This window comes from Misgurnus anguillicaudatus, chromosome 4 (genome assembly GCF_027580225.2).
Source record: "Misgurnus anguillicaudatus chromosome 4, ASM2758022v2, whole genome shotgun sequence".
Lineage (NCBI taxonomy): Eukaryota > Metazoa > Chordata > Actinopteri > Cypriniformes > Cobitidae > Misgurnus > Misgurnus anguillicaudatus.
In genome coordinates this window covers 30,815,495-30,841,230 of record NC_073340.2, presented here as the reverse complement: position 1 = coordinate 30,841,230, position 25,736 = coordinate 30,815,495, and the positions used below count along the sequence as shown (strand labels likewise).

General features: G+C 35.6%; 2 protein-coding genes across 4 annotated transcripts in view; both read right to left on the bottom strand.

The window, feature by feature from the left end:
• Positions 1–15,316, bottom strand: part of ttyh2 (tweety family member 2) — a 72,345-nt gene extending 57,029 nt beyond the window's left edge. For 2 of the 3 annotated variants that reach the window (XM_055175893.2, XM_073867138.1), the window contains exon 1: positions 14,864–15,314. In XM_055175893.2, coding sequence (XP_055031868.2) covers positions 14,864–14,995 — 132 coding nt within the window. In that variant the 5' untranslated portion in view covers positions 14,996–15,314. Of the gene's footprint in view, positions 1–14,863 lie in introns of all 3 variants that reach the window. The other variant, XM_073867137.1, reaches the window with a different exon arrangement.
• A 932-nt stretch (positions 15,317–16,248) lies between these two features.
• rpl38 (ribosomal protein L38) lies at positions 16,249–18,475 on the bottom strand. Its single transcript, XM_055176131.2, has 5 exons — positions 18,403–18,475; positions 18,196–18,221; positions 17,644–17,704; positions 17,123–17,245; positions 16,249–16,320 (listed from the first exon to the last, which is right to left on the bottom strand). Exons 2-5 carry the CDS (start codon positions 18,196–18,198, stop codon positions 16,295–16,297), a joined length of 213 nt encoding a protein of 70 aa, XP_055032106.1. The 5' UTR covers positions 18,199–18,221; positions 18,403–18,475; the 3' UTR covers positions 16,249–16,294.
• Between the last annotated feature and the right edge of the window lie 7,261 nt (positions 18,476–25,736).

Below are 25,736 nucleotides of genomic sequence, written 5' to 3'. Positions count from 1 at the left end.
ACATTCAAAGATATATAGACGTGTTATGAAACTTAAAAATAATAACTTACAGCAATATGTACAATTTTAAAACATTTTAATGATTGAATAATGAAAAGTTACCATAATTTATAAAAAAGTGGAAAATTTTGTTTCACAAATGGTAATCAAATTTTTTTCATTTTCTTAAACGCAAATGGTTCAGTCATTTAGTGATTTAGTAAACTGCCCTATGGGCTTCTTTGATTTGTTTGCACAGTGTGTCCACTATACACAACATTTCCCTTGGGGTCATTGACATACAAATCAACCTGTGCACTGCTGGCTAGAAGTCTGGATAAATTATGCTTTTCAATCGGACAATCCCCCCAAAAAAACTGGCTCATTACAAAACTGGACGTGAACTAGCAGTCACAGCCAAAGCCTTTAAGCTTGGAAGAATAAACAGGATGAGAGTCATGTTTGCTGCCTCAGGGAAGATCTGTACACAAAGGCAAACAAGAGTCAAACAGGGAATCCTAACGGCAGGCCCAGACAGAACATTTTTACAAGTGCAAGTGGCCTAGAAAATCCAGAAAGGCAGCGATTTGAAAGAATGCAAGCCGAGAGTCACTGACAAGATATTTGTGTAGTGTTTACATTGTTGCTTGCTTGTCTGAGCAAGTGAAAAACCCAACATTTTTAGGAAACATCTACAGCACTGACAATACATAGGGTGCAATTAAAAAAACAGGGTGAATTCAATTCATACTGTATATTAGCACAGATTATAAATTAGTACTTTTTTTATTAATTACATTAAAATTAGTATGTAAAGTCGCTAGATTACAGCTTCCACTTCTTGATAAAGTGTGTCTAGAGGCCTGAGGTTATGTAAAACTCTTTTAGCAATAAATGTGCTATTCTATGATGTCATAAAGTGCCGTGCCAGGGATGACATATTTTTTAGGATAATGCAAAAATTATCAGGATACTGGTTGCCTCGTAAAAAAAGCCTATTAATTATGACACACGTTTTATCGATCAAGTTATTCTTCAAAGATGACTTTTAAGGTCAAAAAACAGCTTTTTATATTTTCCAGTAAATGCATTTACACCTCAAAATTCACAAAATTGGAATTCATCAGTCAACATTAACTTGATGGACAAAACATAAAGGTGTCTTTACGTTTTGTTATACAACAGTTCTTTCTGGTTCTCGAATCTGATTGGCTAAGAGGCGTGCAATATTCTACTGATAACGACACAGTAACATTCCACCACCTAGTGAATGGAGGTCCTCTAAACAGGCTCATCTCTGAATGGAAAAACTGCAGACACACACAACCGCGCTGTTTTGAATCACTCTCCGTGTGTCTCATTAGTTCACTAGCTCATAATTCAGTCTGTGAATCCCCAATCGGAAGTTATTATTCCGTCAAAGATCAGCGCTCTTGGATGTTACGTTAAAGTTAATGGGAGTAATGTCTTGTCACATCGTGTGGACGATTAACACTTGGACGCGAAAACACAGTGGAACTGCAGGTAAGCACAGCAGCTGTTAAATGTGGACACTGATCATTTATTTAATCGCAACGTGACTATTAAAACATGTTATGAGATATCGCCACTGGTATATTTATAAGCAGCATGCAAAAACTTCTCTCTGACACTTATAAAAAACAGTTTTATATAGTACTGACAAGAACAAAGTCTAATAATAACCGAGTGCTCGTATCGCGTAAACCAATAGTAACATTATAGAAGTATAGTTTTATTAACTTTTACCTCGCGCCAAAACAATAACAACACAAAAGACACTAAATATGAATAAGAAAACAAGTAATAGTTTCATCATGACACCAAATACTGCTGATTTGATCAAATTTTTGACCATCAGGCCAACATGAGAGCCAGGGAATCCCTGTCAGAGATGTAGCCCAGAGAGGGCGGTGGTCAGCGGGGCGAGTGAACACTGACGTCCGCTCATGCTTTGGTTCTCATACGTACCGAATCTCACTAAGCAAACGTTCAAACAGGCGCTATCTTTACTAATCGATTGTAGATTTAAATATAATACATATATATTCTCGACTGAACTAATCTTAAAACTACACTTTGTGACCAAGAAATTGTAATATTTAAAAACGGCGAATCCGTCCATTGAGTTAATATGAGATTCAAAGCAGCCGAAAGTTTTACCTGTCATTCTGGCAGCCCTCAAATCCGTGGCGGAAGTAGTAGTTCTCAAACAAAGAGGCTTTTAAAATTACTCCGTTGTTGTTTTCTAGTTTTCTTTTTTCAAACGTGTGCCGTCGAACTGTTGTATAAAAGCAATATCGCTCTCGGAGTCGTGTGATATAGCTCTATATCATCACGGCTGTGACTGCCTACGACCTCGTGCCTCTGGCCTAATCACAGCCGTGATGATATAGAGCCACATCACACTCCTACTAGAACGACATTGCTTAATTAAACACAGAGCTTTTTTGCAATAATCCAAAAGTCTATGGGAAAAATGAGTGGGGTTTTTTTGCCAAGAGACCTAGTGACTCCCGCTAACTTCCGGGTTGGCCTACAAAAATACATCATCCCTGCGGTACTCTATATGGGTTTTCATTGTGGGATAAGATCTGTCACGCAAAGTAACATGACCAGCAACTAATGGTTTGACCTCCTACCATAAGATCAACCCATTCTCATGAATTGCGTATAAATAGACCCTTTTACTGTTTGTACACAATGATGACGTGGCAGCGCATGCGCGCGCATTTAGGCAACAGAAGTATGGCAAGAATCAGCAGTGAAGCAACACAGACAGACAGTTATCTTAAAAAGTTGACTTTATCAACTTTTTCAACACAGCTACCAGATCCGTGTACTATAGTGGAGTGGATAGAAGACGTTAGCAGATGGCCAAAAATAAACTTGCCAGATACATATACGTATATTATTAGTATATTATATTAGTGCAATCAAACACAACAACCAGACATTTTGATGTTGAGAAACCGTTAATAAACTTTCTGAGTTGCTAACACGCTAGAACCAATGTGGAATATCACCACTTCTGTTCCCGAAATGCGCGCGCAGGCTATTTGATCATGTGAGCTGTAAAAGGGTCTATAGGACTACTTTTAAAAATTTTGCATTACGTCCAATTTTGCATGCATATTTTATGCCGGTCCTTCCCGTTCACTTAATACCATGCATTTTTTATGTCACTTCATGTATTGGTTTCTCAATAATAGTGGGGGATAATAATATTATGGAAGTAAATGGTGCCCCAGATCTGTTTAGTTATTAGCATGCTTTAAAATATCTTCATTAGTGTTCATCAGAACAAAGAAATTTATGCAGGTTTGGGACAACTTAAAGGTCATGTTCTTCCTGATCCCATTTTTAAACCCTAGTTAGTGTGTAATGTTGCTATAATAGCATAAATAATACCTGTAAAATGATAACGCTCAAAGTTCACTGCCAGGCGATATATTTTCTTTAATAGAATTCCTCTTTCAAAGCCTACAGCGAACGGACGGTTTGGACTACAGCCCTCTATTTCCTGCTTTAATGACGTCAGTAAAACAGGTTTTTGACTAAACTCCGCTCACAGGAATACGTCAGTCACCAGCTTTGGTTCAAACGTAGGGTCGCCATTCGAGCCAGTTCCGCCGGACACGTCCCGAACATGTTTTTGGGTTCGTTCTCCGGAAGTCGCATCGCTCGACCGCATACGTCATCGAGGTTCTCACATTTCAGTTAAAATACATTAGAAAATTAAGATTTATTTCTTTTAAGACATGCAATCATTGTAGTTTCATTCTTACCTTGAAATGTAACGGTTGCTTTGCTGAAATTAAACCCAAAATATTAAACCTTGATGACGTATACGGTCGACCAACGCGACTTCTGGAGAACGTACCCGAAAACATGTTTGGGACGTGTCCGGCGGAACTGGCACGAATGGCCACCCTATTGAAACGGCTCTGCTAAGCTAAGCTGCTATCAAATCACAACACACTAAACAAACTACACAATCAGAGCTCGGAACGTATTTCTGAAGGAGGGACTTCATAGAACAAGGAAGACAACAGCCTGTTTTTAGGACAGTGAAATCAACGGTATACAGATAAGTAAATTGTGTGAAAAATACCAAATTTTTCTAAACATGAAACATTAACACATGTTATATTGCTCAATGTAAACACAATCAAAGCTTCAAAAACACTGAAAGAACGGGACCTTTAAGGGTGAGTAAATGATAACAATTTTTAATTTTGGGTGAACTACCCCTTTAAAAATAAAGTTCCTTCATGATGCCATAGAATAATTATTTTTGACTGAATGGTTCAATAATGAATCTTTAACTGAAAAACCTTTCTGTGTCACTTTTTTAGATGAAAAAGTTTCTTTACACTAAAAAAAATTGTTCTTTAAAGAACCTTGGTTTCTCGGGGAACCAAAAATGGTTCTTATGGTAAAGTTTCATAAATGGTGCCATAAAGAACATGTAACATTCAAAGATATTGTCTGCTTCAAAAAGGTTCATTGTAGTGATTCTTTTTTAATAAATTGTAAATTAAGATCAGTTATAAAAAGGTATGAAAGAAAGTACCTTTGATTTGGTTCTTTAAAGAACTAAAAATGGAGTATAAGTTACATTAGGTCAAACCAGACTGTAAACAACCCTGTGACCTTAAATGACCGTGCTTGGCAGATGTTTGCCAACCAGGATTCAACCAATGAGCAATGAAATGTTGAGCTAAAAGTGGTGAATTTCACAGCAGGTGGAGAACAGCTGTGTGAAAGTCTGGCTGTAAGAAGTAAAACTCACAGAAGAGAACTACATGATAAACTGACACCATCAACCTCGTCATCACGTCTACAAATTTATGCTCTGTGAGGTAAAAAATTGCATATTTTATAATTGCAGCGGCACACCTGAGGGTAAGCTGACATTATGCATTAAATACTGTGGAAAAAGAATGCGGTTGTGAGTCAGTGAAAAAATAAATGAAATTCATATGCATGCAAAAAAAAACTATTTTCCAAGTTTTCATCTTTCAAAAAGCCACGGTGTCAGCGAACAATATAACAGTAAAACCAAGAGGTGCTAGACAACTGGTTTTTACAGTGAAGCAGCGGCAAGCCTTCAGGAAGGACCTTTTTAAATCTCAATGGAGCCATCACGCTCACTCTTGCCTTTTTGAAAGAGAGTGATGGGTTGGAGGAGGGAACCTCGAGGGGCTTTTCCAACAGAGTGCACTTGGATGAACCTCGCCCAACCTCACAGCTGGAACATTGTTAACTCTGAGCAAGTAAAACAGGAAGAGGAGGAAATAAAGATGAGTTACATGTCACATACTATAAAAGTACTAATGTTTACGCGCCTTTTTATATTTCAGAATTGCGCACAAATGATGTCTTGGCTAAAGCTGTTTCTGGAATTGCCACTATGTTGGGCACGTTGTCACAGTGGAACCAACAAGAGGTCCACTAAAGGCATTCTTGCTAGAAACATTATGACAAATATAAAACCATTTATGAAACAAACAAAAAATACATGCAAAATTTATATTTATTCCAAATATTAAACAATAGTTTCTGCCAAAATATACTCCCTGCTGAAAAAAACAGCATCAAACCAGCATGGACCAGCATGGGAATTATGCTGGTCTTTGCTGGTTTAGTTGGTGGCACCAGCATACCAGCACCAAAACACAACATATGCTGGTATGACCAGCATGAGATGCTGGTGCTAATGCTGGTTTAGCTGGTGCTAATGCTGGTTTGATGCTGGTTTAGCTGGTGCTAATGCTGGTGTTGATGCTGGTTTGATGCTGGTTTAGCTGGTGTTCACTAGCAAACCAGCACCAAAACACAACATATGCTGGTCTTGCTGGTATGCTGTTTTTTTTCAGCAGGGCTGCAAATAACAATATTTTAGATTCTGCGTATTTAGCCACAGACAGACATGACTGATCTCAGAAGTCACTTCTTGTTTCTAAAGTGATCTTTAATTGAACTGGAAGAAGCATGAAATAAAACCACAACATCCTTAATCACTTCTAAATACAAGACATTAAGAGACTTTTTGTAGTTGTGCAAGTAGAGACTGATAACGGTCACATATCCCTACTGAAAAATCCAGCTAAGACCAGCATAAGCTGGTGGCTGGTTTTAGCTGGTTTAAGGTGGTTTATGCTGGTCCTCCCAGCCTGCCCTTACGAAAAAGAAGTTTATTAAAGTGTGCTATAAGTATACTTTTTTTAAACTTAAAATAAGAAAGTATACTTTCAGTTGACTTTTTATGTACTTCTCTAAAATGTACTTTTGGTACTTCTTAGAAATATACTTAAATTGTACTAAAGTATACTTGACCTATACTTGTTTACTGACATACTTAAAAGTATTAAGTAAAAATACAACAACAAAAGCTACATCAAGAAAGCTGCAAAAAGCCATATGAATAGCCCTGGTGAAAAATAAATATACTTTATTGTATTTCAAGTATATTTAACTTTGCAATAGTACATTACAAATATACTTAGAAAGAAACCATCTTTGAATATATTGAAAGTATGCTTACAATATATTTGTTTACAATTAAACTTTTCACATATTTCAAAATAATTATAATTTAGTATATTTTCTAAAAGTATACTTTAAAAAAAATATATACTTGGAGTTAAAGTTCTGTGCAATTTTTAAAGTATACTAATTTGAACTTATTTTAAAGTTTATTTTAGGTATACTTTATCTGTTAAAGTTATCATTATAATGCACTGACAGCATATTTATAAAATACATTATTTAGCATCATTTAGAAACAGTATATTTGAAGTAAATTTTGAACGTATATGTAGTGTACAAATGTATATTCTCTTTATGGAGAATCTTTAGTGTTAGTAAACTAGTAGGTTATTAATTTTGTGCTGCAGGTATACTTGCAAGTATTCTTTTACTATACTTTTAGTTAACTAGTAGTTTACTACTCAACTTTACTTTAAGTGAACTTAACATCATACTATAAATATATATATATTGCACTTAAAGTACAATACAATGTTCCTGTGTATTAATTTTTATACTTGACATATACCTTTTAATTGTACTTTCAATTTGAAGCTAAATCTTTCATATGCTATCAGTGAGCTAATCAAACAAAAATAATAAATAAAAAAATTATAAATATATTATTTATATATTATATACTCACTTTCAACATTTGATATGTTATCTATATTCTATTGTGAATAAAATATAAGTTTATGAGATTTGTAAATTATTCCATTCCTTTTTTACTCACAATTTCTACAGTGTCCCAACTTTTTCTGATTTGAGGTTGTATATATATATATATATATATATATATATATATATATATATATATATATATATATATATATATATATATATATATATATATATATATATATATATATATATGGCTGAATCCCCTGAATATTAACTTTCATTTTGGACTCCATATCCCATAATCCAACATACATGGACTGATTACACCTGAAACTCATTGGACAGCCTATATAAACTCCTGGAAACATTCAGTTAGTGCAAAGTCTTGATTTGTACCGGCTGTCATTGCTGAGCGGTTTGCCTGCCTGACATTGCTGTTGTTTGACCTTGCCTGTTGGAATATGAGTGTTTAATAAAAACCTGCAGATGGATCCTTAGTGTCAAAGTGCTTTGTTACACAAGCAGTATACAATAAGTAACCTACTAGTTTACTAAGAGTACACTAACAGAACACTTGCATGTACACTTTCAGTATATGACTAGTAAACTACTAGTTAACTAAAAGTATATTAAAAGAACATTTGGAAGTATACCTGCAGCACAAAATGAGTAACCTACTAGTTTACTAAGAGTAATCTAACGAACATTTGCATGTACACTTGAAGTATAAGTCTAGAAAACTACTAGTATACTCATGAGTTCACTTGCAGTACAAATGAAGAACTAATTGTGCACTAGTTGTACACTTAAAGTTGACTACTCTTACACTTATAGTACACTTAGAAGTATACTTTTATATACTAAAAGTGGGCCAATTTAGTCCCAAGCGGTATTCAAGCAGTACACTTACAAGTTTACTACTAGAACATAAATGTTAGTACACTTACTACATAAAGTATACTTAAAACTATACTCCAACATTACTTAAGTATACTTAATAAAATGAACTTGAAGTTTACTTCTTTTTCGTAAGGGCGACAAAGCTGGTCATGCTGGTGGGCCAGCTGGTCTTCCAGCCTGACCAGCTAAGTCCAGCTAGACCAGCTTAAAAAGTGACCAAAACACAGCTAGACCAGCTTGCCACACCAGCAAAACCAGCTTCCTACACCAGCAAAACCAGCTTAAACCAAGCTGGAGACCAGCTAAAACCAGCTCACCAGCTTATGCTGGTCTTAGCTGGATTTTTCAGTAGGGATTTTGGCTTTAAATCCAGAGTCAAGTCAACAACACTGCAACACAAATACAATCTCACTGTTTGTTCTCTAAAATAGGCTCCTGTTCATTCCATGATTAGCCAATCAGATGTGAGGATCCGATCTGTGTCATCAACCATTGGTCTCAATAACAGATACAAAGGGAAGCTTACAATGAAAGGGTTTGGAGAACAGAATGATAGCACTATTCACGACCTCCTTCCTGGTCCACGTTAACATTTCTGACTGAATACCAAAAACTTGACAATCACGCTTTCTTCTCAACTTGACCATCTCACCATCAAACATGGACGCAATGTCTTCAAACATAACTTGAATCATATCTGCATAGGCAAAGACTAATGAGTAAATGTACCACTGTGTGTAAAACAAAAACAAAATACTGTTGATCTGAGCTTCCCAAAAACATTATTAGATTATTTTTAATACGAATTTTCAACATTAATGCACAGAAAAAAGATATTGTCTTCTGGCTGAGCTGAAATGTTACCCTTCCGACAGTAATGAACAACGTAGGGTAAATTCCACATATTTCCCAAAATAAAATCACAAGACATGTGGCTTTTAATAAATTCCCACAAGACATATGACTGGCAGTCAGTTTGAGACTTCAATTTCAACATCATAAAATATACTGTTGTATTTTGAACAATCACTAAATAGATTTGCAGAGATGCAAAATGTATTAACTCTTTCCCCGCCATTGACGAGTGTTTTCGTCAATAAATAAAAAACATTTGCATAAAAAATGGTTCCTGATTAATTTTTGTTAATCTGCAATACCGCGATTATCCGCTAGATGGCTTACCCAATTTATAAAAAAACTGAAACCAAAATGTTATTTACTCATTTTAAACTCTGTGTATGTTTTGATAATGGTTCTGAATTTGATCTCTAACAAAACTCCTTCACAAAAATTATTTCAACTTTTTGAAGAAAAATACCCATATTTAAGAGTTTATAAGCAGAGAAAAAAATTAAGATAGGATGAAACGTTTTGTGAGAGAATTTGGGAGATTAATATTGCATTTATATACTGTATTTGATTAATTATCATATGGTTTCTTTACTAAGTGTTTTAACTGTAATGCATATCTTAAAGTTGAATATTAATGTGTCTTCTGTCACCTGAATGGAACGGTTGGCTATTAAGTTTCGGTTCATAAAAAGGACACTTAAAGGGTGTGCACACCAAAACTTTTAAACGCGGCTGAAAACGCCAGGAGGACACCGACTGCCCACTGTTTTTTCAGCTGAGCGCAGGCTTTCTTCAGCCGAGCGCTTTGGTAGCTGTGATACTTAAGCTGTGAGGCGTCTGGTTGTTGTGATACTTGTCCCGCCCCTCCTCCACTGTAATTGGACGGCTGTGTGAGAACTGACACTGACGAGCTGAGCTTTTCACCCAAAGTTGAATCTCTTTCAACGCTCAGTGCCGAACGCGAAAAAAAAAACGCTAACTGCTGGCTGTTTTGAAAAACGCTGCACATCTTTTGGAAACAATTGAAAACATTGGTGTGCACGCCCCCTAATAAGTTTCCAAGAAAAGTGCAGTTGCATTGAAACAAAAATAACTTGCTCTGTAGCAAACAAAGCAAATCTAATGGCTGATTGGTGGAAACTAAAAGGTTGAAAATAAAAACCAGACAATTGGTCAGGTCAAAATAGCAAATGTGACAGACGCAGAATTAGTAGCTGCTGCTATGGAAAATATTGAGTCTAGGTATTAAAAGGTGTTAAAAAACAGGAAATGTGTGCATTGCAAGTTGCAATAAAACTATAAGAATAGGAATTGGGGGTTTGGAGAGTCACATCAGCTGTCATATCCCTCTGATGGTTATCAGGCTGAGCCAGTATTGTGTTTATGCTGTCTAAATACAATTCTTTAATAAAACAACATTATTTAACATATATCTCTCTACTGTATCCATTATTCCATCTGGAAAATCCACAATGTTTTTTCCCGTTTTGTTTGTTTATTGTTTGTTTGAAAGCAGAGGGTCTGTTCTTTCATTTGATATTTTTGTATTTTTATGTATTTTTAAAAGAAAATTTTCCTGGAAGGCATTTTGTGAAACTTTTGTGAAAATCTGAAAAAATCCTGGCGGGCAACTTTTTAAAAAAATGGCTGGCGGGCAATGAGTTAAAGGGGTCATATGATGCGATTTTGTATTCAAAGGGGCGTAACATTTCCTTCAAATGCTTGAGGTATTTAGCCAATCTCAGCACACTTGATAGCTGGCCAATCAGAGCACAATGCGCTTTAGGCGGAACATAGAGGAGCAACAATAATAATATACGGCATGTGGAAAATAATGTGTTTTTTTCACCTTAAACTGCGTAAACACATTGCATTACACCAAATAATGTACGTATGACTCGTTTAAAACCACAAATTAGATTTTATTGTAGTCCAGGAATGGCTCTGTTCTTCCTCAGATTGGCCAATTGTAATGCACTTTTTTTCTAGATGCTCACTATTTTTAAAACCAATTCACAACATACTGGCCATTATACGGCTGCTTACGCTTCATTAAGATTTACTGTGGACGTAAAGAGGCCTTTTTGGTCTATAAAAAGAAACAAGAAGATGAGAAGGGAGGAAGAAGAGAGAAAAAGACAGACACCATAGGAAACAAAGCCAACACAGATGCACAGATAACAACAAAAACAAAGCAGAAAGACGATGAAGAAAAAGGCAAATGAAGATAAACAAAACTGGTTATTTTATGAGCTATGGGAAGGAACTGTGTCACGGAGGAGGATCAGGCTGAACCGATCCTTCATGACTCCAGATGTGCGTATTATCACATATAAATGTTTATATTTCCTCCGAGTCGGATGAATAGAAATCATGTTTATCTAAATATGAGTTATTTACTAGCTGCTGATATTTTACATCCCCTGTTTTGAACAATAAAAAGAGGTCTGTGCGGGAACGGATTGTAAATATTAATTCCCAGTTGACTGAAGAGATGAATGAGAAGGCACCTAAAGTAAAAATAAAGCTTTCCTCTAATAAAAATTAAACTGCTTGAACTTTTTATATCCAGCTTTCCTGTACCTTAACAGGCACGGTGCAAGCGACACCAAGGTCATGGGTTTAGATCCCACACAATTCACATATTCATAAGTGTACAGTTTGAATGAGATACCCAAGCCTTATCCAGATATGAAATAGGTGATGCGATACAGAATTGGCAGTGGGATCGTTTGACCTGACCCAGTAAGGAACCATTTAGCAACCAGCCAAAATCAGACACAAATCTGAACAATTTTGTGGAAATGAAAGTGAATTCGTTTATAAACTATAGAAACTTACTCGCCTAGTTCTTATTAAAAATGACATCACATTTTTGAAAGCATATTACAGTAATGCTAACTTCAAAACCACAAATATGCACTACAGCTGTCTTTAAAATAATCGTCTGTGGCACAAGCCGTGTAAACCAAACAGATGCATCCTCAGCCTGAGATTTGTATTAAAAACAGCTGTTAGCAATTCAGGCCCATAGGAAATAGGTGAATCATGGACAGATGGCCTGTGACCCACGCGCAAACATGTATTCACATGGGCATAGCCTGAGTTACGAATACAGTTTGAGCATCACTTGACATGTGTGCTTTTATTTAATTAATTAAAATATCTAGGTCTACACACAATGTTAAAAATTTCTGTAGAAATTGCACTATTACTGGCAGCTGTTTACCAGTAACTTACTGTAGACTTAAATGCAAGTTATTTTTTGGCAATAGTTTGTTTAAAGTTAAATGAACATTAAACATGAAACATGAACAATAAAACTAAAATGGGAACCAAAATCTGAAGGAAAAAAACAGAAAAGAGTTGATTTCTGGTCCCCACAATGCTTTGCATGAGGCCATGGATCATTTTCATTAAAGGTGACATTTCACAAGTCTTTTTAAGATGTCAAATAAATATTCGGTGTTCCCAGAATATGTATGTGAAGTTTTAGCTGAAAATACCAAATAGATAATTTATTATAGCAAGTTAAAATTGTCACTTTGTAGGTGTGAGCAAAAGTGTCCCATTTTGGGTGTGTCCTTTAAAATGCAAATGAGTTGATCTCTGCACTAAATGGCAGTGCCGCGGTTGGATAGTGCATATTAAGAGGTGGTATTATCCCCTTCTGACATCACAAGGGGAGACAAATGTCAATGACCTAGTTTTGACATGCTTTCAGAGAATGGTTTACTAAAACTAAACCCTTACTGGGTTGTTCTTTTTCATATTTTCTAGGTTGATAGAAGCACTGGGGACCCAATTATAACACTTAAACATGGAAAAAGTCAGTTTTTAATTATATGTCCCTTTAAAGAATTAGGAAGGTCATTAAAATCTCAATGAAATTCGAACTGGTGTTTGTGAAACTATTTCGCAGTTTGAGAACAGTTGGCATTACTGTAGCTCAGACAATAGATGTACATAGATGCTGATGCTACATTCAGCAGTTTCAGACACATAGCTAATAAGTCGCGTTTCACAATGTATACGTTGCTCGCATCACAAGAGTAGAGCTGAAGCAGCAGCGCTGCAATAGTCTAAGTGAACAGTCTATGCAGCATCCATACATATCTATGGCTCAAATGATGGGCACTTGTTCAGCTGTGTTGATGTGGTTGCTAACATGTTTATGACATTTATTTATGCCATATTAAATTTCAAACAGCATTATTTATTTAGTCAGCCCCAATTTTATGATGAATTTCCACATGGTCTGTCTATTAAAAACACCACACAGACATATAAACAACAATAAAAAAATGATTTTCAGAAGAGGGGACTTAAAGCAATTAGAAAGTCTTTCAGCTTTGCACAGAGCTCATATTCACTATCACCCCAGGCCCGGTCTATAGACCCACAGAGCACAGAGATAATTTCTTTCACCGCTGTCTCCTGTTCTGCTGAAGAGCTATATTAGGAATGAATCAAAAAGCAGTGTCAGCTGGAAATAAGCATTTAGATTCGCAAACTGGAGAAAATGGATCGTGAATGATCCCTTAGGTCATCTGTAAACGCTCCGTGTTGATTCAAATATTGCGGAGGGTGCACCTGATCTCGCACCGCACCTTCTGGTCTTGCTCCGTCAGCTCTGCCTCCTGAACCATCTGCCTTTGATGGAAACAGACAGCTACAGAAATGGGAACTCCTCTTCACCCCTCGCCCCATCCTTTTACAGATTTCGTCCCTTTTCATCTCTAATGCACTGATACAGATACAGCTCAGGGCAATAACCCATCAATGCATTGATGGGGGCAGGTGTAAGAGATTAACTATATGTTGGCAACTCCATTTTAGATTAAATCTACGATTTTATTTTTGGTAGTGATGTTAAGGCTTAAATAACCAGGAAGAGTTAACATACTTTGCTATTGGATCACAGACAGGGTTGAGAAATAGATGTTACTACATTTACATTATGCATGTTGGAGATGCCTTTATCCTAAGTGACTTGCAATGCATTCAAGGTATAATTTTAGTATGCATGTTTCCTTGGATCGAACCCATGACCTTTCCAAGTCTGAAGACCTTTTTATATTAAATGGCTTATTTTTTGCTAATACAGATGGATGAAATGAGACTTTCAGCAGTCCTTGACGTTCTGCGAACACTATTTTAGCCGTCTAAGGAAAAATCCCTAAAGTACACAGTTAATGTTTATTAGTTCACCCTTCGGGGTACTTTTCGGCATGACTTCATGTTGGTATTTGATCACAGGGCTTCATCACAGGACATTGGACACTGTTAATGCCTCAAAGCCATGCATGCAAAAAAATTGTCATTTTGAGATAAACCATAAAACTATTAATTTCCTCACACACACAAAAAAATTCATTTGACTAAGTCATAATCCAGCATATAAATGTTAAGTTTTAACTCAAAATTTTACCACAAATAGACATTTTGTAAGTGGAAAGGATAAAACATAACATAAAAACATAACATTTTACAAAAAGCAATACTTTTAGAGCATTGTTTTTAAGTTTATCATTTACTAACCCTAATATGTTAGGTAATGCACAATGAACTAACGTCAGTAAACAACATGCATTTGTATGGGTAATATTAACAATAACAAAAATTACTGTAAATCCTGTAAAATATGTGGCTTTTTGTTAGTTCATGTTACCTAATGGGTTAATGTTAATGAATGAGACCTTATGTAAAGTGTAACATAGTTACAGTACCAATCGGACACTTTTGCATTGCATTTCATTCATGTTTTAACACAGCAAATGGGAAACGTTGTCAGTTCGTGATAGCATAACAGCTGTTTTAAAGATATTAGAACTTTATCCCCAAACACAATATAAGATTATATTAGATCATATAAGTGCAATACATAAGAACATTAAGAGCGTTATTATCATGAAATCAAAGTAAAAGCAAAAGGTTTGAAGTTTTAAATGCTGACCTGCTGGTAGTTTTCATCCTGAGGTTTAAACGTGTGATCCAAAGGTTGAAATCTCAAATTGACGTGAGGAAACTGATTGAGCCAGTAAGTCCACCATGGAGCGATATAATCTACCCGAGCTGAAGACATCATTTATATTTCCAAAGCAGATGAGATGAATAAATGACTTTCTTTTCAAGATAAAGACAATCCGTCCGACTACTGGGTGTTTCGTTTCTTTCCCGTTCACACTCTTTTCAAACAAAAGCCATGCGTTTAGATCTCAAATGTATTTATGACTGAAACAAAAGTGATAAAAAGGTGCACGCGAAGATAAAAGATTATTTCGCAAAAGCACAGCACGTGAAAATGAAGTAAAACGTATAATTATTTCGTTAAATCCCGGTCTCGTGCTGCCGCTGCCATTCCTGCGCGTCTCCGTCCGTCCGTCCAATGAGAGAATTCGGGAGCGCGCTTCAGCAGGAGGACAGAGCCAATTGTATTGTTTTTTTGGTGGCGATTTAACTGTATTTATAACACATTCAAAATTGATTTGAAAATATCTTGTTGCGAATGATGTTATTTGGGAGATGGAATAGAACATTGGGTTTAAATGAAACATTTAAATGCAGATATTGCAAATGTAATTCATTTATGAATAGCTGACGCAGTGCTGCCATCTGCTGGACAGCTCATGTTAACTGTATAAATATAAGCAAGCAGCAAACAATAACTAATAAAGTTTGCACGAACACAATGTCTTAATGTTTAAACGAGATCCATTAAAAGTTTAAATAGTTAAAAACATTTTTTTTAGTTATTAGATTTAATACTATAACCGGGAGCAGTCATACATATAACTAATTAAACATTAAATACCCATTTTATTCCTTAGCTTTTGGACATATGTAGTTTTTCTTTTCTTTTGTGTAAACCTGCTTCAGCACGTTGGATCAATTAATATTATTTAAGTGTTGCATTGGTTTGCCCCAATTTTTCATCTCAGGGTATGAATGACATATACGGTTATTTTTAAGAAGCACAAACCTGCACTACACTTTAAAACTACATTAAAACATTACTGTATCATTCACTTATTGTAACATACACAGAACATATATCTTAATTCATATTTGTAATGCAAATAAAGAGTGGGCATACTTAGTTATGCACCTAAATAGTACGTTCAATTTTTGTATTTGAATATACTTAAAACTGTATGAGACTATTAATTATTTAAGGTGGTTTAGGTGTAGAAAGCAATTATCATCAACAGTCTGTTATGTTCAACCCAAAATATGCAATTGTGCTACATAACCTAATTCATTGCAAGTACCATACACACAAATAGATCATTTTAAACAGTATATGAGGCACATGAACAAAGTACTTCAACACAGTAAGAATTCATTTTCCCAATTTTATTACAATGTTTTTGTACAACAGAAACATCTATTTCAGCTCTTTCACAGCCAGACCTGAAACCAGAGGAAAAACAATTGTCATTAATGTTAAATACATTTGAAAATTCCAACTTTTCAACATTTTAATGACCATAATGATGCGAATAATACATGAATGTCTTTCATCAGGCTATAAGTGTCATTGAACCGGTGGAACTGAAGTTTCAGAGAGATTAGAAACGCAGCACTTGGTTCATCATTGTTCTAGCAAGCGTGTAAATGCACAGTGGGCACAGGACAGGCCCAAAGTGTTTGGACAACTTGCACAATCTCTCAAAAATACAAATGTACAGCTACTGGTCTAATAATCAAACTGTGTTTAATGATAAATGCATAATCCAAGATCCACCTCATATCAGTTTAAAGCACTTAACACCAAAATGTGGTGTAATAATCTGTATATACCATTAATGCAGTGGTTCTCAAACTTTTATGAGTGCACCCCACTTTGTGTAGGGTGCATACCTACATGGCAGCCCCAAAGAAAATTCAGGACATAAAACCTGAAATCTCAAACTAAAGCAAACCATATTAAGTTACACAATGTAGTGCTGCTGGTTGATAGCTAGCTATACTTTTCGCTGGTTTGATGATATTTTATAAAATACTGGGACCATCTCGTGCACCCCAGGAGGGCCCGCACCTCCGTTTGGGAACCACTGCCTTAATATCTCCAACTGCATAATTGGGTTTACAAAGGTAACAATTTAGAGGAAATTAAAGTTAATTAAAATCAAGCATGTACAGTGATAATCCTTCTGTGCACAATTACGGTCTTGTCAATGTTAATAGCGGTTGCAGTGTTTTGGGGTCTCACCAGGTGGCAGGGACTGCTTGAGTTTTTCAGCCTTCTCTTTGTCTGTGATGACCAATGTGTACAGGTATCTGCTGCAGCGCACCTTAAATTTCACATTGTCCTTGTTCTTCTTGATCTTGACGGCTGGTGAGATTAGTACATTCAGTTAATACTACTGACATTTCTCCAATAGACAAAACTGACAAAATAAACTTGTATACAAAAATACAATAACTTGCCAAAATCTTAGTAACTACACTACATCTCATGCACTTTTAGGATTTCAAGACGTAAGACGTTGAAACAAGGAGTAAAAAGCAAAAATATCGTTATCAGTAGAAGTCATTGTTTGACTATCGGTATCAGCACAAACAATCAGTATTACTTACACTTTAGACAACTTAAAAGTTAACATGCACTTTGATAAAACAAAATCATAGTAATGATCAGACACAACATACACCTGCATTCCTGTTTATGACACCCTAAGCACAAACAAACACAAAAAAAGAGGCCATTATCATATTTAAACCTAAACTTACACTTGGCATCCTTCCTCCTTGCTGTAAGCAGGAAATCTTTGATTTCTTCAATTTTGCGTGGCTGTACAGAGAAAAACACATGAATGAGACACAGTCATGTACAAACATAAGTTACTAGTGATATGTGAATTAACCCTCTAACGGCCTTAAATATTTGCTATAACATGTGCGCTTCTACACATGAAGAGCATCAACACACGTTTAAGAGGTGGTGTGCTTTGACAGAAACAACTTATGTTACAGAATAACACTAATAGTTTTAAAATGCTTAAAGTATACGTACAATTACTACATGTAGTAGTCAACCAATGTGTCATTTAACGTGATAAAAAGTACAAACTAGACTTCAAAAACACTCAACACGAGTAACGTTACATTGTAGGAAAGATGTTAGCAGCTAGCTGCGATACCACTATTAGGCATTTGCTTCATAACAATATTATTATGAACTCCTGATTAAAAATTGGAATACATAACAGCACAAAAATAAAATGAAGTGAAGAAATGTTCGTTTTTAAAAGAGCACCAACTCCAATAGAAAAAGATTCTCACCATTTTGTTACCGCTGCAACTGGACCCTGCAATATGGCAAAACAGACTTTATTATAACATCATTCTAAGTAACTTCCAACAAATACTCGGTTTAATAACACATTTACACTTATGAGTTTACATTCTATGTGTTTGAAATGTGTACGATGATGGATTGAGGCAGATTTAAACGGATTTATTTATCGGAGCTAAATTGCTAACACTTACACAGCCTGCGAGCGAGGGGGGAAAAGGGGCGGGACTTCCGCGTAAACGTCTAATATAAACCGTGCACGGCGGCTCAGAGAGGACATTTCGCGTCAGAAAAGGCAAAGCTCACAGCGACATCTAGTAATGTGGAAGGAGAGGTATGTCATATTTATGATTTATGATACCAGACAGTCAAAAATTTGACTTTTATAGATTTTTATGACCCTGAAAACCACTTTGAGCTAAAGATTGCTTAAAGGAATAGTTAGTAAAAAAAGAAAAGAAAATTCTGTCATAAATTACTTACTCATGTTGTTCTAAACATACATGAGTTTTTTTATTTAATTTTTTTAATAATAATTTTAATAAATAAGCACAAAGCTGCCGTAACCATTGAATTCCACCGTATTTGTTTTTCCTATGGAAGTCAATGGGTACTATAAACTTTTAGCTGTGTGCTTTCCATCATTCATAAAATTTTTGGTTGAACTATCCCTTTAAGTGCTTGAAGTTGGTTTTGATTTTATTTGTATGTTGTAATTGGGCAATTATGAATTGTGTACATTTATAGATATGTTTTACAAATATAGGTATTTTATTGTACACATATAGATATTTTATTTTATTTAAAAAAGATGTCAGATACAAATTTTCACTTTATAAATCATGTACTGCAAGACACTTGCTGTAGGCTGTTGCATAGCCTGCCCTGCTCATAAAACTAAACTAAACCCAAATAAAAAATAATGTGGTACACTTTTATTTACTATAGTAAAGTGAAGTAAAATTCCAATATGGTGTTTTAGTGTAGTGTTTAAACTTTACTATGCTAAATATTTAAGCATATACAGCAGGGGTCTCCAACCTTTTTGTGAGAAAGGGCTACCACAATGATAAAACAATCTGGAGGTTTATATAGCCTACTCGAAACATTTTAGTTACTTGTTGATTTTATTTCATTTTACTTGTTAATTTTTTATTATTGTTTAAAATAAGAAGCCAAGCATAAAAATGTGTATTAAATAAATATTAAAATTGAGGCTATTAATAGAATGTCCTTGGCGGGCAACTCACAGACTTCGTGCGGGCAACCTTGTGCCCACCGCCACCATGTTGGAGACCACTAATATAGAGTATTCACTACAGTTTATCAATACTATAGTATGCCTTATTAATTACTGTATTAAACTACAGTATGCTACAATTTACTAGCCTAAAGTTTACTAAATAATAAAGTGGGAATTTATGAGTTTGTTTATGAAACCTTGCAATGAAAAGAAAATAGAATAGGTTTATAAAAAGTTGCCCTAACCTTACAGCATCTGATGACCTCTTTTATTCAGACACCATAGTTTCTTATAGACACTTTTATACCCTTTTATTTTCATTTTATCTTTAAGAAAAGCCTTCAAATGCCGATGCATATCTGTTATGCTCAACTCATAACATAAAGTGTGATTAAATGTATTACATTTATGCATTCGGCAGATGCTCATATCCAAAGTGTCTTCATCAGTATGTGTGTTGAATAATTGTAGTGACATCTGCAGGTGCTCTACACTTAATTATTAAAGGTAGACATCAATGCCCTTTTCACTCTATTTACTGTCCCATAAACTCATTTGTGTTTCGCCCCACATAGACGACACAGGGCAGATCCCACAGCTCCTCTTCCACTGAGCTGAATGTTGATTAGATTTGGCTCAGTGTATCTCCTGCTTTCATTCAGACAGCTTATTATAGCCTATGTGACCCCAGTCGGGAGTTAAGAAAGGTGATTGTGACACATGCACGTATTAAAAACACATTCAGACAGATGACCATGTGCAAATCTACAGTGTAAATAATCCTTTGTGTTCTCTATCAGTATTATCTTTATCCCATCGTCTTATTTGCAGTAACACTAGATGGCAGGTGATGCACATGAAACAGTTGAGAGATGCATGATGAAATATATGAAGGTGTGGAGAGATAGCACTCTCTGACCGTGTATTGAGTCTGCTTTTCATATAGAACCTGATTTAAGTCCTCAAAAGACGTGAACGTGATTATCTTTGGTTAATATGCTAATAATGAGATTTCATTAGAGATGTAAGCTGCATATATTAAGATCAGAGAGCTAAGTAAGGAATATGATGCTATAAAAAAGAGCTTCTTTATTCAAAGCTGACAGAGCACAACTAAGCCGCACCATCTCCCATACAATCAGCAGAATAAAGATGCATTTAGTAAGCTATTACTATTCAGACTTATGATTGCTGGCATTAAAACAGAGACCCCAGCCATATCTAGGGATAAGAACTGAGCCAGTAAGTGTTGCGTAACCCCCACCGCCGGAACACCCTAGCAAGGGCACAGCGATGCACATAAAAACCCAGAACATCTTAGCATCCACATAGCAACACCCTGGCAACCATCCACAACGCTTTAGCATTTTGGCGGTGAGTTTTGCATGGGTAAGCAACATATTTTTAGGAAATGCAAACATTTAGTCATGGTTAAAGGGGGGGTGTAAAGCTATTTCATGCATTTTTACTAATTAACACTGTTAATGAGTTGGATTGCTCATGCTAACATAGGCAAAGTGTCAAAAAAGCAGTATTTCTGTGCTGAATGCACTTCGCCAGGGTTTGCACAAGTTTCGGAAAGTTTTTTTGAACAGTAACAATATTGCTTTATTTCTTGTATGGCCAATTTTAGTGCAGGAAGTACAGTGGAAGTCCTTATATGGGCACTTTAACCGGAATAGCACACGCACACACAAATCAAGAGCTGACACGAAATCAATGTCACCAAAGAAGTGTGTTGTTGTTTGTGAGGGAAATTCAAGCTGGTTCAGCTTCCCAAAGAACCCAGCCTTATGGAAACAATGGATGTAGTTTGTTTATCCGGGTAGCAGTAGAATTGCGCGTGTGTGTTTGTTTAACGCTGGATTTTTAATAAATGGGGCGGACCCAACCGGGTAATGAGTCGTAGACGATAAGTGAGGCTGCATCAATATGTGTTTTGTTGGCAATCGGTGCGTAAGTGCATATAGTGTAAACGACACAAACGTAGTGAATCATAAGTAATCAAGAGATTGTGGGATAATGTTTCGTGTGTTTTGCTTGCTCGTGACTCGCTCTGCCCGACTCTTTGGATATATGAAGGATGTAATACTACTCTAGATTCTCAAGATTAACATGAGAGCTTTGAGGATTTATTAAACAGCCTGTTTAAAATTTTCACCTACTGAAACTTTAATTCCCCCGTGTGGGGTTTGGCCTTCAGGGTCTGACTGCTGTTTCTTAATGTTAGCATGAAATAGTCGATACTTTTAATTAAGCTGCCATATGTCCAGTTGTCATGACTGAGAATATCAATTTATATTAACTGAAAACTCATGCATGTTAACCATAATTAACAATTCAACACTGCTGAAAGTGCCTCAACCGACCTGAAATGGTGCTGCAAGCTATTTGTTAACCTCGTCTTTTGAAGTCTTTTTAAGCTGGTAAATGCTTTATGGTTTTCACTGCTTTGGCTATATGTGGGTGTTTCAAATAGTTATATTATAAATTATTTTAATAATCTGGTACTCGCTGTCATGGATCCAACATGATCTCACGGTAAGTTATAGTCACGGAAAAAAATATTAATTTATTCGTGTCCATGGCACGAAATTCAGCTTTTTCGTGCCTTGAGCACAATGTCATTTTTGTGTCACACAAATTTCTATAAATAGTGTCCATGGCACGATTTTTTGTGTGTGTCATTTTATGTATTGTTTTCTCTTTGATTTTTTTCTGATTTTTAAATCATTGTCGCTGCCACGATTTTTTGTGTCATTTTATGTATTGTTTTTTCTTTTATTTTTTCTGATTTTTAAATCATTGTCTCTGGCACGATTTTTTTTTATCATTTTATGTATAGTTTTCTCTTTTATTTTTTCTGATTTTTAAATCATTGTCGCTGGCACGATTTTTTGTGTCATTTTATGTATTGTTTTCTCTTTTATTTTTTCTGATTTTTAAATCATTGTCGCTAGCACGATTTTTTTGTGTCATTTTATATATTGTTTTCTTTTTTCTTTTTTCCGATTTTTAAATCATTGTCGCTTGGGTTAGATTTTGGGTTTGGGTTAGGATGTACTTTTATGTATTGGTTTCTACATGTTTTTCTTACGCTTTTAAAAGTATTCTCACCTGGAGTTGGGGTTAGGATAGGGTGGCCATTCGTGCCAGTTTCGCCGGACACATTCCAGCCAGCATTTTGGGTGGGTCTTCCGGAAGTCATGTTGTGCATCATCGAGGTTCTCACATTTCAGTTAAAATACATTAGAAAATTAAGATTTATTTCTTTTAAGACAGACAATCATTGTAGTTTCATTCTTACATTGAAATTTAACGGTTGCTTTTCTGAAATAGAACCCCAAATATTAAACCTTGATGATCGTATGTGGTCGACAAACGCGACTTCCGGAGAACGCACTCAAAATCCAGGCCGGGACGTGTCCGGTGAAACTAGCACAAATGGCCACCCTAGGTTAGGATGTCAAAAAATGTACAGAAAGTGATTCTAACCCCAACCCGAGGAGACAATGGTAAGAAAATAGGAACAAAACAATGAGAAAACAATACATAAAATGACATGAAAAAGAAAGTCGTGCCGCGGACACAAAAAAAACTATTGATACACTGCAAAAAATGATTTTCAAGAAAAAAAATCTTAGTATTTTTGTCTTGTTTTTAGTAAAAATATCTAAAATTTTTTAAATTAAGATTCTTGATGAGCCAAACGACCCAAGAAAATAAGTCTAGTTTTTAGACCAAAAATATCAAATTTAAGTGATTTTGTGCATAAAACAAGCAAAAAAAATCTGCCAATGGGGTAAGCAAAAAATCTTGAAATTTTTTCCTAAACACTAAATAAAAAAAATCAAGAAAAATTTGCTTACCCCATTGGCAGATATTTTTTGCTTGTTTTATGCACAAATCCCTTAAATTTGATATTTTTGGTCTAAAAACTAGACTTATTTTCTTGGGTCGTTTTGCTCATCAAGATAAAGGATCTTAATTTAAGAATTTTTAGATATTTTTTACTGAAAACAAGACAAAAATACTAAGATTTTTTTTCTTGAAAATAATTTTTTTGCAGTGTAGAAGTTCGTGCAAGTGACACAAAAAAAGACATTGGTACTCAATGCACGAAATAAAGCTGAATTTTGTGCCATGGACACGAATAAATTAATACAATTGTGCGTGACTATAACACAACTTTCCGTAAAATCAATCTGCATGGATCACAAGATGTTACAGCCAGGCTATAACAATATAATATTTCCTGTGAAAAGAGTCTTATAGCTAAAAATCATGATTTCTTGTTGTCTGAAATCATACGTCAGTGTCAATTCTGTTACGGTCAAACTCTGTTAACAAAGTAGAGAGAGAGAGAGAGAGAGAGAGAGAGAGAGAGAGAGAGAGAGAGAGAGATACTGATAAATACTGTCAACACTGTTAGCATAAAAATTTGTGTTAAAATTCATGCATCTTTCACAACTGATTACCACCATCACAGGGCTTACACCAGATGACGTCTTTAACGCATTGCCATATGTGTGCCAAGTCTGCAGGCTTTGTTTTGCCTAAAACAGATCGTAGGTAATGACACATATTCCATCATTCAGCCATTCAGGTGAAACAGGTGAGTTTCTCTGCACGTAGCCAGAAGTAATGTGTGGAGCTGGACCAGCATCAATCACGGTTTAAATTCTGATGAAACCATAAATGAGAATAAGAGGTAGGGTTCATCCAACCATCATTACTTTTGCTCAACCTAATTTCATCCCCAGCGCTGAAGGGCTTTACTGGAATGGTAATACAATACGGGGGAGGGAGAATAAAACATGAACTCTTCAAAACTGGTGGGTTTGACATGAAATCCCGTCAAGGTCTTTCAATTATCTATTAGGTTTGCAAAAGGGGGATTTGAAACTTGAATATGCAGTGACAGCATGTGTGCTTGTGAACATCTAAGCAAACACAGACAGATATTTTAAACCCACTTCAATTTATATATACAGTCAGAATGATGTTAAATCCATACACTCCCTCTGACCATGCAGGGAATTTTGCTCAACCTTATATGCATTATGTGCACTGATCATGTGGTATTGATTCTTACATCCTGGATTATAAGATGTCTAAAAGCAATCACGCTGTCTTCAGAGGATGAAGGGCATCATTTTAGTAAGGTGACAGAGGGCCATTTGGGACAATTTTCACCAAGGTAAGAATAATACGGACCAATTACTGTTGATCCATGTCATTCATCTGTGAACATTTTTTTTATTTGTGCAATTTGGCAGCTATTTTCTGTAAAGGTAGATGTAGTTGAACAGGAGAAACCAAAATCAATGAAACTGATTGTCAAGATTATGTTTCTCAAAATATTTGTAGGGTTGCCAACTTTGTTTCTTTTAGCTGTAATAAGATTTAGGTGAGATTTAACTTTCTTTCTTACTTTTATTTTTAGTAGAAATATCTAAACATTCTTAAATCAAGATGCATTTTCTTGATGAGCAAAATGACCTAAGAAAATAAGTCTAGTTTTCAGACCAAAAATATCAAATGTAAGTAAATTTGTTAAAAAAAATCTGCCAATGGGGTAAGAAAATATTTCAATATTAATAGTCCATTTTCTTAAAAGAAAAATCCAGATAATTTACTCAACACCATGTCATCCAAAATGTTGATGTCTTTCTTTGTTCAGTCAAGAAGAAATTATGTTTTTTGAGGAAAACATTGCAGGATTTTTCTCATTTTAATGGACTTTGATGGACACCAACAATTGATACTTGGCTCAACACTTAACAGTTTTTTTCAACGGAGTTTCAAAGGACTATAAACAATCCCAAACAAGGCATAAGTGTCTTATCTAGCAAAACGATTGTCATTATTGACAAGAAGAATAAAAAATATGCACTTTTGGAGCACAACTTCTCGTCTAGATCCGGTCGTGATGCGCCAGCGTGACCCGACGCAATACGTCATGACGTCAAGAGGTCACAGAGGACGAACGCGAAACTCCGCCCCAGTGTTTACAAGTGTTGAGAAAGAGGACCGTGCCTACGTTGTTGTATGTCAACTGATACTAATTAATGTCTTTGTGTAAGTTTATTGTTTAAAATGGTCCGCAAATGTGCATTTTATATATGTAACATATATGACCTCCCTACGTCACTACGCATTTGCGTTAGGTCGCGCTGGACCGGACCTAGACGAAAAGTTGTGTTTTGGAATGGTATGTTTGTTGATTTTCTTGTCAGGGATGACAATCGTTTCGCTAGATAAGACCCTAATGCCTCGTTTGGG

Bases quoted from the DNA above. Each gene is read 5' to 3' on its own strand.
- rpl38 (XM_055176131.2), bottom strand. The intron at 17,246-17,643 runs GTAAGTTTAGGT...TAATCTCACCAG, and splicing joins AAGGAGGAAGGATGCCAAGT to CCGTCAAGATCAAGAAGAAC. The intron at 16,321-17,122 runs GTGAGACCCCAA...CTCTGGTTTCAG, and splicing joins CAAGCAGTCCCTGCCACCTG to GTCTGGCTGTGAAAGAGCTG.